Source organism: Scyliorhinus torazame, chromosome 8 (assembly GCF_047496885.1).
Source record: "Scyliorhinus torazame isolate Kashiwa2021f chromosome 8, sScyTor2.1, whole genome shotgun sequence".
Lineage (NCBI taxonomy): Eukaryota > Metazoa > Chordata > Chondrichthyes > Carcharhiniformes > Scyliorhinidae > Scyliorhinus > Scyliorhinus torazame.
The window spans coordinates 148,303,887-148,317,280 of NC_092714.1; the positions used below are offsets into that span (position 1 = coordinate 148,303,887).

At 46.7% G+C, this 13,394-nt stretch overlaps 1 protein-coding gene across 3 annotated transcripts in view; it reads left to right on the plus strand.

Annotated features, from left to right (window-relative positions):
• enox1 (ecto-NOX disulfide-thiol exchanger 1) overlaps positions 1 to 13,394 on the plus strand; it is a 391,926-nt gene that overhangs the window by 317,135 nt on the left and 61,397 nt on the right. For all 3 annotated transcript variants that reach the window (XM_072514330.1, XM_072514332.1, XM_072514329.1), the window contains exons 9-10: positions 5,609 to 5,793; positions 6,440 to 6,547. In XM_072514330.1, coding sequence (XP_072370431.1) covers positions 5,609 to 5,793; positions 6,440 to 6,547 — 293 coding nt within the window. The remainder of the gene's footprint in view (positions 1 to 5,608; positions 5,794 to 6,439; positions 6,548 to 13,394) is intronic.

The following is a 13,394-nucleotide window of genomic DNA, read 5'->3' on the forward strand; positions in this document are numbered from 1 at the left end:
CTGTGGTATAAAACAGCAATGGGCAGTAACCAGGGCAGTGCCAGCTGTGGTATAAAACAGCCATGGACAGCTAACCAGGGCAGTGCCAGCTGTGGTATAAAACAGCCATGGGCAGCTAACCAGGGCAGTGCCAGCTGTGGTATAAAACCGCCATGGACAGCTAACCAGGGCAGTGCCAGCTGTGTTATAAAACAGCCATGGACAGTAACCAGGGCAGTGCCAGCTGTGGTATAAAACAGCCATGGACAGCTAACCAGGGCAGTGCCAGCTGTGGTATAAAACAGCCATGGACAGCTAACCAGGTTCGTGCCAGCTGTGGTATAAAACAGCAATGGGCAGTAACCAGGGCAGTGCCAGCTGTGGTATAAAACAGCCATGGACAGCTAACCAGGGCAGTGCCAGCTGTGGTATAAAACAGCCATGGGCAGCTAACCAGGGCAGTGCCAGCTGTGGTATAAAACCGCCATGGACAGCTAACCAGGGCAGTGCCAGCTGTGTTATAAAACAGCCATGGACAGTAACCAGGGCAGTGCCAGCTGTGGTATAAAACAGCCATGGGCAGCTAACCAGGGCCGTGCCAGCTGTGGGTTAAAACAGGGTTTAGAGAACCCCAAAGTGTATCATGGAGTTCACCTGACCCACAACTTTTAATAGATTGTGGTATGGGGAGCACACGGCCCACTCTACAGGTGTGTGGTACAGCAGAAATGGACGTGTATTTTTTAAAGCAAAACAATGTTTATTCTATGAACTCAAGTTAACCTTTCTCAAACAACAGTGAAAAACATTGAAAATCTTAGCAACCAGTAAATCAAATACACCCCCCCAAAGAATACAACACTAAGTAATCTGTATGCTGTTCTTTTAACATCCAAAAGACTTAACAAACCTCCAAACAGGAGCACATCAGGGTTTACATTCAAGACTGAAAACATTTATACTTCTTCTGAATTCTCCAAATGATCCATAGATAGTTTTTGGATGGCAGAGATCAACAGCAGTGCAGCTCACAGACACCCCCAAGCTTTTCTCAAACTGAAACTAAAAAGCAGACGTGGAGCTCAGCCCAACCCACACTCTAACATCACTCCAGCAACATGAACAGCTCCATTTCTTAAAGGTACATGTCTTAAACACTCATTTCTTAAAGGGTACTCTCACATGACAACATCTAACCAGGGCAGTGCCAGCTGTGGTATAAAACAGCCATGGACAGCTAATAAGGGCAGTGCCAGCTGAGGCTCAGTTGGTGGCACACCCACCTATTCAGTCAGCAGATTCAAGAACCCTTGAGCACAAAAGTTGAGGCCTACACTCAAGTGCAGTGCTGAGGGGGTGTTGCACTGTCAGGGGTGCCACCTTTCACAGAGACACAGCTCACTTCTGCCTTACCGGACTGTGCCATACAGCTGACAGCTTCTCAATATACTTCACAACGTCATCGGGCAAAGCGAAGGTGGAGGCGTTTGCCTTCTCATCAACTCCTCCTGGTGCTCAGACGTGGCGACCCTGGCGAACTACAGTGCCCCAGACTTGGAATACCTGACTGTGACGTGCCGCCCATACTACCTTCCACAAAAATTCACTTCTGCCAACACCACAGCGGTCTACATCCCACCCCAGGCAGAAGAGAATAAGGTGCTTGATGAATTGTACACTGCTATAAATAACAGTGAAACAGTGTTCCCGGAGGCCTTGCTCATCGTGGCCGGGGAATTCAATCAGGCCAACCTCAAGAGTGTACTGCCAAAATTCCACCAACACATCTCCTGTCCCACCTAACATCCTTGACCACTGTTACACAAACATCAAGGCCATCTACCGATCCATCCCCCGACCGCACTTGGAAAATCGGACCACAAGATGGTGCTCCTTCTCCCAGCATATAAGCAGAAACTTAGGAGAATCTGGTTAAGAAGGTCGTGCAATGTTGGTCCGAGGCAACGGAACAGGTCCTTGCGACTGCTTGGAGTCAGTGGACTGGTCCATATTCAAGAACTCAGTGGCCAACCTAAGCGAGTATGTCCCTACTATCACAGACTTCATCAGTAAATGTGTAGAAGATTGCGTGCCAAAGAATGTAGTGTATGTGTTCCCCAACTGGAAATCATGGTTTAATCAGGAGATTCACTCCCTACTGAAGGGCAGGTCTGAGGCATTCAAGACAGGTGACCCTGACCTCTACAAAGATCACTGGGTTAGATTAGGTGGGGTTACAGGGATAGGGGGGAGTGGGCCTCGGTAATGTGCTCTTTTAGAGGGTTGGTGTAGACTCAATGGGCAGAATGGCCTCCTTCTGCACTGCAGGAGTTCTATGGCCTGCTCAATCAGCCAATCAGTGGGATGTATGGCCTACATACCTGACAACACACCAGCACTGACATTACTCAATTCCAAGTAGTGGTTTTATTTGTTAAGTCAGTCATTGTTTACTGAAATGTTCAATTTGTTCCCTTGCCCTGGCAGAATCCTTTCCTTCTTGTTCACCCTCCTGTGACCCATCCTGGGAGGATGTCTAACTAAGATTGATTTGGTCTGTAGGCCCTGATGATGATGATCACTTGGATTGGGTGTGACACTGTAAAGCAGGCAATAGGAAATCGGCAATATACAAAGCTTGATTTTTATTTCCATGTAAGGAAGAGACCCTTTCGGTGAGGTCTGACTCTAAAATCCTCAAACCAACCCCTTGTTCACCTTACAGAAAATCCATGTGCAAAGTGGTTCTCTGAATGGAGCTGAAGAAAATTGGCTGCAAAAAGGCCCCCTTAAACACTAAAAGGATGTCTCAGTAAGGAAGGAAATATGAGCCTTCAGCAGCAGTGTTCAAAATGGCCTCCTCAGTGTGATAGACCCCATACAGTAGCTCCGTCCACCACTGCTGTCATGATGATAATTATTTACGGCAGGTTGAGGGCATCACTGGACGGTTTCAACATGGCTTTTGACCTCTCTTTGCTTTGGTGGATCAGCCTGCTAACTGATCTGACTCGGAGGATTATTCAGAGAAGAATCCCAGCTGTGGATAGTGGGTTTGCGATGGCAAACCTTAAGAACATTTTGTGCCATCCCAAGCAAGTGGAAATTGAGTGAAGAATCCTGGCCTTTTTTTTGTGCTTCTTCCTTATGGCTTATTATTGCATTAACCATACGGAGCTATTGTATTGCTCACCTCAACTGCCCTAGCAACAGCTGTTTTAGGAATTCAACAGCTTTTCCGTCAGTCAGATTTTATACATCTGCTTGTGATTTGCCTGTCCAATGATGTTTTTCTCAAAAGTGTTCAATATTTTCTGTGAGTATTGGCATTTGAAGCACTGACTGAGCAGTTTGTTTGGGTAACGACTCTGGGGGATTTAGCCCTAGGCTCTTCCCCAAAGGATACAATGGTTGAGCTATTCTTGCAAATTACCATTCAAACTTCACCCAACCTTCCAGAGCTACCTTTCTCAAAGTTTGTTTCCATGGTGATTAGGCCTTAGCTTGGCTGAAGTATTCTGGTTTCTTCGGCTCAAGTTTCCAAACTTTGAAAATGACTAATTGGAAACGGGTGAGGGCTGCACGTATCGAACTGCGGCAGACTGTGCAACCCGCCCTGCGTGAGAGTCCCTGTCTGGAGTGGGACTTCAGTAATGTTACCCCCATGTTTCAATCCCCCTGTAAATTTCTGAGTTCAAGGGGAGCAGCTGAAGAAGCCTGTGGGTATCTGTTCTAACACCCCTTTATTTTCCACTCTTGTCTACACAAGGATGTTTCCAACCACTGCCTCAGCTACTTGCCAAACACAAGTTTATTGAAGTGATTCCCATTCACTTTCTCACAGCATTATCTTGACTTGACTCAAATCATTCAAGTGGATGTGATTGCAGGATCCCAAGACTGTCCGACAGATGTGTTATTATTAGCCTTGCATAGATGTGACCTTGGAGGAATCAACCCCTGCGATGACCGCTCAGTGACATATAGGGGCTCGGACAAAGGTTCAATTACAAACTTAGTTCTGTCGACCAGACTTTAATGAGGGTATATTGGCCTTGGAGGTACTGTAGTGTTGACTGAGCAGAATAACATCTGGAATCCAATGGTTAAATTACAATTTATACAATTATACAATTCATACGATTATACAAACTAGGCTATAGTCTGGAATTCTATGTTGGAATTTAGAAGATTAAGGGTGATGTGATCAAAGATTTCTAGGTATAATGGGGAACTAATAGTTTAGATGTAGAACAATGATTTCTGTTGGTAGTGAGTCTAAGGCACGTGGGGGGGGGGGGGGGGTGCATAGCCGAGAAATTAGAGTCCGACTTTTGATAGGGAAGTTAAGGAATAAAATCTGTTCTATATTATTTTTATTTTTTTAAATTTCCAGAACCATGCAGAGATGACACCAATTTCTTTGCATGAACTTTATTTACAGTGTTTATACAATGCTTTTAAATGCTTCCCAGCTCAAAGTCCCGTGTGTGTGTGTGTTTACTTTATTCTGAGTCAACACCCAGGCATGCACAGTCAGTATAGATCAGTTAGCAGACTCCCATAATCAAACACCGAGCAACTGAACACTACAATTTCTACAAAGAAAACCCTGGGCGGGATTCTCTGATCCTGAGGCTAAGTATTGACACCGGCGTAAACGCCGTCGCGTTTCATGACGGCGTCAACATGCCCTCAGGAGCAGCGATTCTGACCCCTACAGGGGGCCACCACGGCACTGGAGCGACGCACGCCGCTCCAGCTGCCGATGCCGGCATCAAATGGGCGCCACGGGTTTGCGCATGCGCAGTGCGGCCGGCGCTAATGCGCGTATGAGCAGTGGCTCCCATCTCCGTGTCGGCCCCGACGCAACATGCCGTAGTGCTACAGGGGCCGGCGCGGAGCAAAAGAGGCCCCCAGCCCGAGAGGCCAGCTTGCCGATCGGTAGGAGGCCCCCCCGGGATCGGACCCCCCTTCCCCTCTACCAGTCCACCCTCGGATGCATGCGTGCCAAGGTCCCTCCAGGTAAGACCACACATGGACGACGCCGGCAGGACTCAGATTTTTTGTACGGCCGCTCGGCCCATCCCGGGCAGAGAATCGTCGGGGGGCCGCGTAGAGCAGCCCCCTACCGCGCCGGCGCCAATGGCGCCGATTCTCCACTCTCCGGAGAAGCGGCAGACCGGCGTCGGGGCGGCTTCGCGCCCGGCCAGGCGATTCTCCGTCCCGTCGTGGGCTGAGAGAATCCCGGCCCCTCATTTTGGGCTGGATGTTAATTGTAAATATAAGATTGGTAGATTTTTGTTACGATTATGAAGAGTTATGGGTCAAAGATAAGTATATGGAGTTAAAGATCACAGAACAACCATGATCTCATTGAATGCTGAAACAGGCACAAGGGGGTAAATGCCCTCTTGTTCCTGTGTTTAGTCTCTGTCTAGTAGACTTAAATTGCTACTGAGCATTGAAACTTAGGCAAAAGCTATAAATTCACATGAAGAATTAACCCTTTAGAGTCTCAGTATTTGAATCCTGAGGGACTGGAACGTGGGGAGTTTGAATGTACTGTCTGCATCCCCGGTGAGGAATGGTGGAAAGAGTTAATATCTTTCATTCTCCCCATCTTTAGTTCTGGCTAGCCAGGCATGTGCACTGAAGGAGGAGAATGACAGTCTGAGGTGGCAGCTGGATGCCTATCGGAACGAAGTGGAGCTGCTTAAACAGGAGCAGGGAATGTTCCAACGCATGGACGAAAACCACACCAAGGACCAGCAACTCCAGTTTCAACAACAAGCAATGCAGGGCATGCAACAGGTAAGTGAACACACACACAAGGCAGTGCAGAACAGGCAACGCACAGGCATCAACTCCGTTTCTCTCTCCACATTTGTCGCCTGATCTGAGGATTATTTCCAGCAGTTTCTGTTTTTATTTCCAATTTACGGTGCATGCAGCATTTTCGTTTTGTCCTGTGCATGCGTGTATGTGCGTATGTGTATGAATGCATGCGAGTATATATGTGTGTGTGCACATGATTGTGTGCCCGCATGTCTATGCACTCGTGTCAGTTACAAAAATGATGGCCACGCATATTTATACTAACTAATAATCTGTATTTTGTGGGGAATAAAAATTGCTTGGCACGAGCACGAACTCAGTTACCTCAAAGGTTCAGACAGTCAGGATTGCAGAACCGTGAGGGAATGGGATTCGGGGTGGTGGCAGAGGAGGTGCAAGACTCCTGCTGTCGGAGGACGAGTTTACGTCCTCTCCAGTCGCAGCCCGCCCAAGGTGTTCATTCAGTGTGAGCTGATCAACGTCCCTATTCTCCATTGGAGTCTGGTAGTGCAGCCTACACACATACGGGGCGTCATTCTCCGACCCGCTAATTTCACCTCTGGGGAATAATTACGCAGCACTCATTTGGCTTGAGCCTAATAATGATTTTGGTTCTCATCAGCAACTACTCACACTGCAGGGTGAATACAGAAAGAAGGAATCGGAACTGGAGAAAATCAAGGAGGAAAATTCACATGTACAAGTATTACTTTCAACTCTTAAAGAAAAGGTAAATTCCTCTTTCCACATCATTACACTTTTAGTGGATTACCTGGCCAAAAAGCATCCTTTAAAGACTCACTGGAGTAACTCACTACAATTAAGGGATACAACCTTTTATCTCTTGCACTTCTGTCTAATGTAAAACAATGGCTCGTCAATCTCTAAAGATGATAGAGTAATTGGACGGGATTCTCCGCCCCGCTGCACCCGTTTTCTGGTGCAGCCCTCCCCTGCTGGCAGCGGGATCCTCCGTCCCACCAGCCGGCCAATGGGGTTTCCCATTATCGGCACCCCCACGCCGTCGGAAATCCACAGGCGTGAGTGCGCTGTCCATAAAACGGAGGATCCCGCCGAGAGAGAATCCAGTTTGATTTTGTGTATTTTTTAATTATTTGTACTCGTTCGCAGTTCGCTGGTTAGGCCAGCATTTATTGCCCATCCCTAACTGCCCTTAGAGAAGGTGGGGGTGAGCTGCCTTCTTGAAATGCTGCAGTCCATGTGGCATAGGTACACCCACAGTGCTGTTAGGAAGGGAGTTCCAGGATTTTGACCCAGAGAAAGTGAAGGAACGGCAATACATTTCCACTTCAGGATGGTTTGTGACATGGAGGGGAACCTCCTCCAGGTGGTGGGATTCCCAAGTATCTGCTGCCCTGTCCTTCTAGATGGTAGTGGTCATGGGTTTGGACGGTGCTGTCAAGGTTGAGTTGCTGCATTGCATCTTGTAGATAGTACACACGACTGCTATTGTGAATTGGTGTTGGAGGAAGTGAATGTTAAAGATGGTAGATGGGGTGACAATCAAGTGGGTTACTTTGTCCTGCACTCATCCAGGCAAATGGAGCACATTCCATCACACTCCTGACTTGAGCCTTGTAGATGGTGGACAGCCTTTGGGGAGTCAGTAGATGTGTTACTCTCCACAGATTTCCCAGCCTCTCAGCTACTCCTGTAGCAGAGTAATTATATGGTTAATCCAGTTCAGTTTCCAGTGAATAGTAATCCTGCAGATGTCGATAGTGGGGGCTTCAGCAAAAGTAATGCCACTGAATGTCGAGGAAAGATGGTTAGATTCTCTCTTGTTTATCTGAGCAATAATGAATGGGTCCACACTTAGCAATATCATCAAACATCCCCACTTCGGAATTTATGTTGGAAGGAAGGTCATTGAAGAAGCGGCTGAAGGTGATTGAGCCTAGAATGCTACCCTGTGGAACACCTGCAATGCTGTCCTTGGGCTAAGATGATTGGCCTTCCAACAACCACAATCATCTTCCATTTTGCTAGCAAGCCGTTGGGAAAGCAAAGAGTATGTAATTTTTATTACAAAGACTGTGGGTGCGATTTAACGGAAAAGTTTCAAAGTGCCGGGAGTCTTTGCTGGGAGTTTCCCAATCCCCACCGCTATCTAATGACACATAGGGCGGGATTCTCCGTCCGCGTTCGCCCGGCGACCAGAGCTCCCCACCCGATTGGGATTTTTCATTGTCGGCGTCTCGCCCATGGCATTCGTCCGGTGGGTGGGGCAGAGGAATCCAGCCCTCAGTCACCATCTTGGGCCCTGGGGAGTTTATCACCAGTTTAGCCCACACTTCAAATTTTTTTCATCACTTGGGAACTGAACTCAAGAGATCGGGCCGTCATTTTGAAAGGGTGCCCCGATCTCTAAGTGAGCTAGTGGGCCCCCCCACACCTCCCACTCTTCGGCAATATCACCCCCTATACGCATGGGCATTACCCCACATTCCCCCAAGTGAGGACACTCTGCTATGCAATCCCTGGGGGCCTCTTCTCTTCAGGGGCTATGACACCCTCTTCCAGGCCCCCCCCATGTGCAGGACCCCGTCCCCCCATCACCGCCTCTAACCTCCCAGAGGCCCCTTCTTACCTGCCCTGCATCCCCCACCACTCTTCATACCCCCCTCCACCCTCATTTCATGGGCAAGGTCTCCCTCAGGCCCTGACCCTTGGCTGTGCCACCCTGGAATTGCCAAGGTGCCAGGGTGCCAAGCTGGCAGGAAGGGTGCCAGGGTGGCAGTGCCGAGGTTCCAACTGGGCAGTGCCAAGGTGCCCACGTTCCAGGGTGAGGGCTACGGGGTCACCGTGCACTAGCCCTGGCCACCCAGGGGCCTCCGATGGCCTGGGTTCCCCCCAGATGACGTTTTGCATACCAGTACTGAACGGTGCCCTGCTGTGGCCTCCCTTGGGAGGCCGGGCGATCCCGGGAAGCCGGCGATGCTGGGTAAGTAGGCCTTAAGTAGGTTTAAGGATTACTCCCATTGCGGGCAGGTTCATGATCCCGATGCCTCACAGGACTTGAGTAGATCCCGCAAGGCATCAAGGCTGTCAAGAAGCCAGTGGAAGGATTATCCGGGATCTAGTGGCCATGTTGTGCACCCATTGGGCCGTACCGTAGCCGTTAGATGACGACCTGTGAGAGTAAAATAGATCTTATCACCATTAGACAGGACGGTGGTGAGGTGTTAGGATCCCGGATGAATTTGTAAAACTGTGAGGAAATGTTACTGCACCTCAAGAGTGATAACACTGACCCATAGGTTTCTTTTTATGAAAACAAACTTTAATTTAAACTCAGAATTAACCACATTTGCAACAAAGAAATAGCTTTGCAGATAACAGTTACAACAATTCTTAAGTAAAAGGAAAAACTTTAACTTACTCCCTACACCTGCCACTATATGTTCCAATTAAGCAATCCAGAATAGTTCAAATACCACTTATAAATGAAGTTAACAATCCAATATACTTGCTTTTCCCTATGTAGAGCCCTTGGAGAGAACCTTTCAGGAGCAAACTGAAAGACACTTCTTGGCAGACTAAAATCCTATGGCAAACTGAAACAGTAGACAGACCTGGCTCCTCCCATATGATGTCCATGACCTGGTTAGCCAGGACAAAAAAAAATAACTCTAATAAATTATCTGCACCATAGGAACCCCCAAACCAAAACAATATTCCATTTGTCTCCATGCTTCTCAAATCTATCACCAGAACACTCCCTTTGCAAAAATCAAGGAATATCTTACTTTTATGACCCCTTAATCACAGCTTTAGCAGACATACTGGCTGTATGCACCTTAAACCCTCGTTTTAATAACATTACTGCAACAAATATAAAATATAACTATTTCTTACACTCATCACAGAGGCCACACCTGGAGCAGAGTGTAGAGTTTTGGTCTCCTTGCCTAAGGAAGGCCATAATTATCCTAGAGGTAATGCAAGAATGGTTCCGAATTTCTTCAGCCAGAGGACGGTGAATCTGTGGATCGCTTTGCCGCAGAAGGCTGTGGAGGCCAAATCACTGAGTGTCTTTAAGACCGAAATAGATAGGTTTTTGATCAATAGGGGGATCAGGGGTCATGGGGAGAAGGCAGGAGAATGGGGATGAGAAAAATATCAGCTATGATTGAATGGCGGAGCTGACTCAATGGGCCGAGTGGCCTAATTCTGCTCCTGTTTCTTATGGTCTTATGGTTCACTGAACTGATTCCTAGGATGAGGAGAGATTGAGTAGACCAGGCCAAGATTGTCTCCAGTTTAAAAGAATGAGAGAAGATCGAACTCGAACATATAAAATCCTCCAAGGGCTTGGTGAGTTAGAAGCTGAGACTATGTTCCCCCTGACTGGGGAAACTAAAGCATGGTGTCAGAGGTTCAGGTTAAGCAATTGGCCACTTTTAACTGACGTGAGGAGAATTTTCGACTCAAGAAGTTTGTGGATGCTGTCATTGAGTACATTCAAGTCAGACTAATAGATTTTTGCACACTGGGAAACGATTTGGGGATAGTGTGGGAAGGTGGAGTTGAGGTGCAAGGCTTGCCAAGATGTTGTTGAATGACTGAACAGGCTCGAAGGCCTGAATGACCTTCTCGACTCCTACTTGTTATGTTCCTTTGAGTTATCATTCCATTCACAGTTTAATTGTCCTGTTTAAAATTCAGGATTGAATGATATTCCAGTCTGACAGTTCAGGATTGGTACTTTTCTAAAGGCTAAAGCAAACTTCCTGTCTGTAACATTATCAGCAAAATACCACAGTCAGGAGGTTTTTTAAATTTCTCTCACATCTCTGCTGCCTTTACCTTCTAAGTGGGTAGAAAAACGCATCAATTGTATTCTTTAACATATAATAGTCAATCTGTCGAGGTGTTTTTCAAGGTTCTAGGCTGAGTGCTGCTGTACAGTCATTTACTAGAATTGGACACATTGACCGAAGCTACAAATCGCCTGATCGATGCAAGGTCAGAATACAGCATATGTCTTGTTGATATTGAAAGTTACAGGCCGCGGAGTGATTGTTAGTTTTAAATAAAGTTTCTGGATCGGCGCAGGCTGGGAGGGCTGAAGGGCCTGTTCCTGTGCTGTAATTTTCTTTGTTCGTTGTTCTAACCCTGTCTCTTACCCCGGTGCAATGCAGAATACCCTGAATTCATACTATTTGTGCGCACATTCGGCCTCGGCTCCTTGTATAACAGCCGCACCTATGCCACACAAACTTCGGGCCAATCCCAAATTTCTCCAAGGCATAAACCAAGGCACCTTTTGAAAATCACTTTCAATCTGTGCCCTCTCGTTCACAATCCTTTTACAAGCGGGAACAGTTTTTCCCCATCTACTCTGTCCAGCCCCCTCAAGATTTTGAACATCTCTATCAAATCTCCCGTTAGCCTTCTTCTGCTCAAGAAGAACAGTCCCAATCTCTCCCATCTATCCTCATAACTGTAGCTTCTCATCCCTGAAACCATTCTTGGAAACCTCTTCTGCGCTTTCTCCAATGCATTCAAACCCTTTCTATAGTTTGTCACCCAGAACTGTACACAATATTTGAACTGAGGTCTAACTGGCGATTGTGTAAATTTAGCGTAACTTCCTTGCTCTTGTACTCCAAGCCTCTATTAATAAATCCCAGAATACTGTATGCTTTATCAACTGCTCTCTCCACCTCTCCTGCCACCTTCAATGATCTATGCACATATTTGCTTCCACATTTGCATCAAAATGTAGGCCAGAAATTGTTGTAATATGTACAGGGACGCTTTTAATTCCACTCCCTTCCTGTTCATCGGCATTTCATTCATGGGATCAAGCTCAATATTTAATTGATCTGAATTGAAGGGTTTAGTAATCCCAACCCTACATGAGGCCCACGACAGTATCACTTAACCATTTTCATGCCTGGCTTCTCCTGTCAGCCTAACTAACATAGCAGTCTAATTATCCTTTTCCGATATTGACTTTCAGTCCTTGTTTTAACATTGAGAAGCTGCAAGTAAATCAGAAGTATTAGCATAATGTACACTCAAAAAACCTCACAGGCAACTTCAATGGGAGGGAGATCCTCGCTCAGATCTCACTTTTGGAAGGAAAAAGGACATTTTGGCTTCCATTTTGGTGTATTCTTGTACTTTGTTCCAAACGTTTTTAGTTCCTCTCGAAGCATTAGTAATCAAGGCCGCCGGTCTGGTGATGCTCTTCACCATCGAGACTGCCAATCAATGCCAGTCTCTAGGGCGCCGCTCTCTTATTGGTGCCAAATAATTGAGAACTTCCAATGACAAATCCCCTCCCTACCCACTTCTTGAAAACAAAATAAATGATCACTTGCACCATCACCAGGGTTGAGACGCAAAGGCAATCTCTCTAAACATATAATACACTCCGAGAGCACTAGTTTGGTCGCAACTGGAGTATTGCATCCATTTATGGATGCCACATTTCATGAGGGATGTAAAGGCATTCGAGAGAATGCAGAAACGATTCGTGTGATATGGTTCCAGGGATGAGGAACTTCAGTAATGAAGATAGATTGGAAAATTGGGACCATTTTCCTTGGCGTAGAGAAGGTTGAGAGGAGATTTGATAGAGGTGTTCAAAATCATGAGGAGTCTTGAGAGATGTGGGCAGGGAGAAACAGGTCTGTTTGGTGGAAGGATTGAGATCCAGGGGGCACAGATTTAACAATAATCTTTATTATTGTCAAAAGTAGGCTTGCATTAACACTGTAATGAAATTACTTTGAAAAGCCCCGAGTCGCCACACTCCGGCGCCTGTTCGGGTACACAGAGGGCGAATTCAGAATGTCCAATTCACCTAACAGCCTGTCTTTGGGGACTTGTGGGAGGAAACCAAAGCAGCCGGAGGAAACCCACGCAGACACGAGGAGAACATGCAGACTCCACGCAGACAGTCACCCAAGCGGGAATCGACCCCGGGACCCTGGCAAGATGATTGACAAAAAAGGCAATGGTGACATGAGGGAAAATCTTTTAACTCAGCAAGCAGTAGGATCTGGAATGCGCTGCCTGAGAGTGTGGTGGAGGCAGTTTCAATTAAAACTTTCAAGAGGGATTTTGACTGTTATCAGAAAAGGAAGAATGTGTGGGGTTGTGGGGAAGTGGCACCATGTGATTAGCTCCTTTGGAGAGCCAGTACAGATGTGGTGGAATGAATGGCCTCCCCTGGGCTGTAACGATTCTGTGATTTTCCGTCCCCCCCCGACCATAAGCCAAAGACTGAGAAGACCCAACATATCAACGATCTTTACAAAGTCGATTGGTGTATACTGCACAATAAAGTTACTTGATTTGAATGTGAAGGCTTATCAATCAGTATCTGTTGTCTAATAGCCCAGAACTTGCTCATAATTTTCCTATCAATCTTAGTTAAACTGGCCTTCACTGCAGATAAAAACATATCCACATCCCTCTTCTATATTAAACCAAATTAATGCTTGGCTTACCAATGGAAGTGAAGCTCAAGTTAGAAAGCAAAATTACATCTCCGGCTTATGAAAAAAAGTTGCTGTGTTTGTGTGTGCAAACAAATCCGT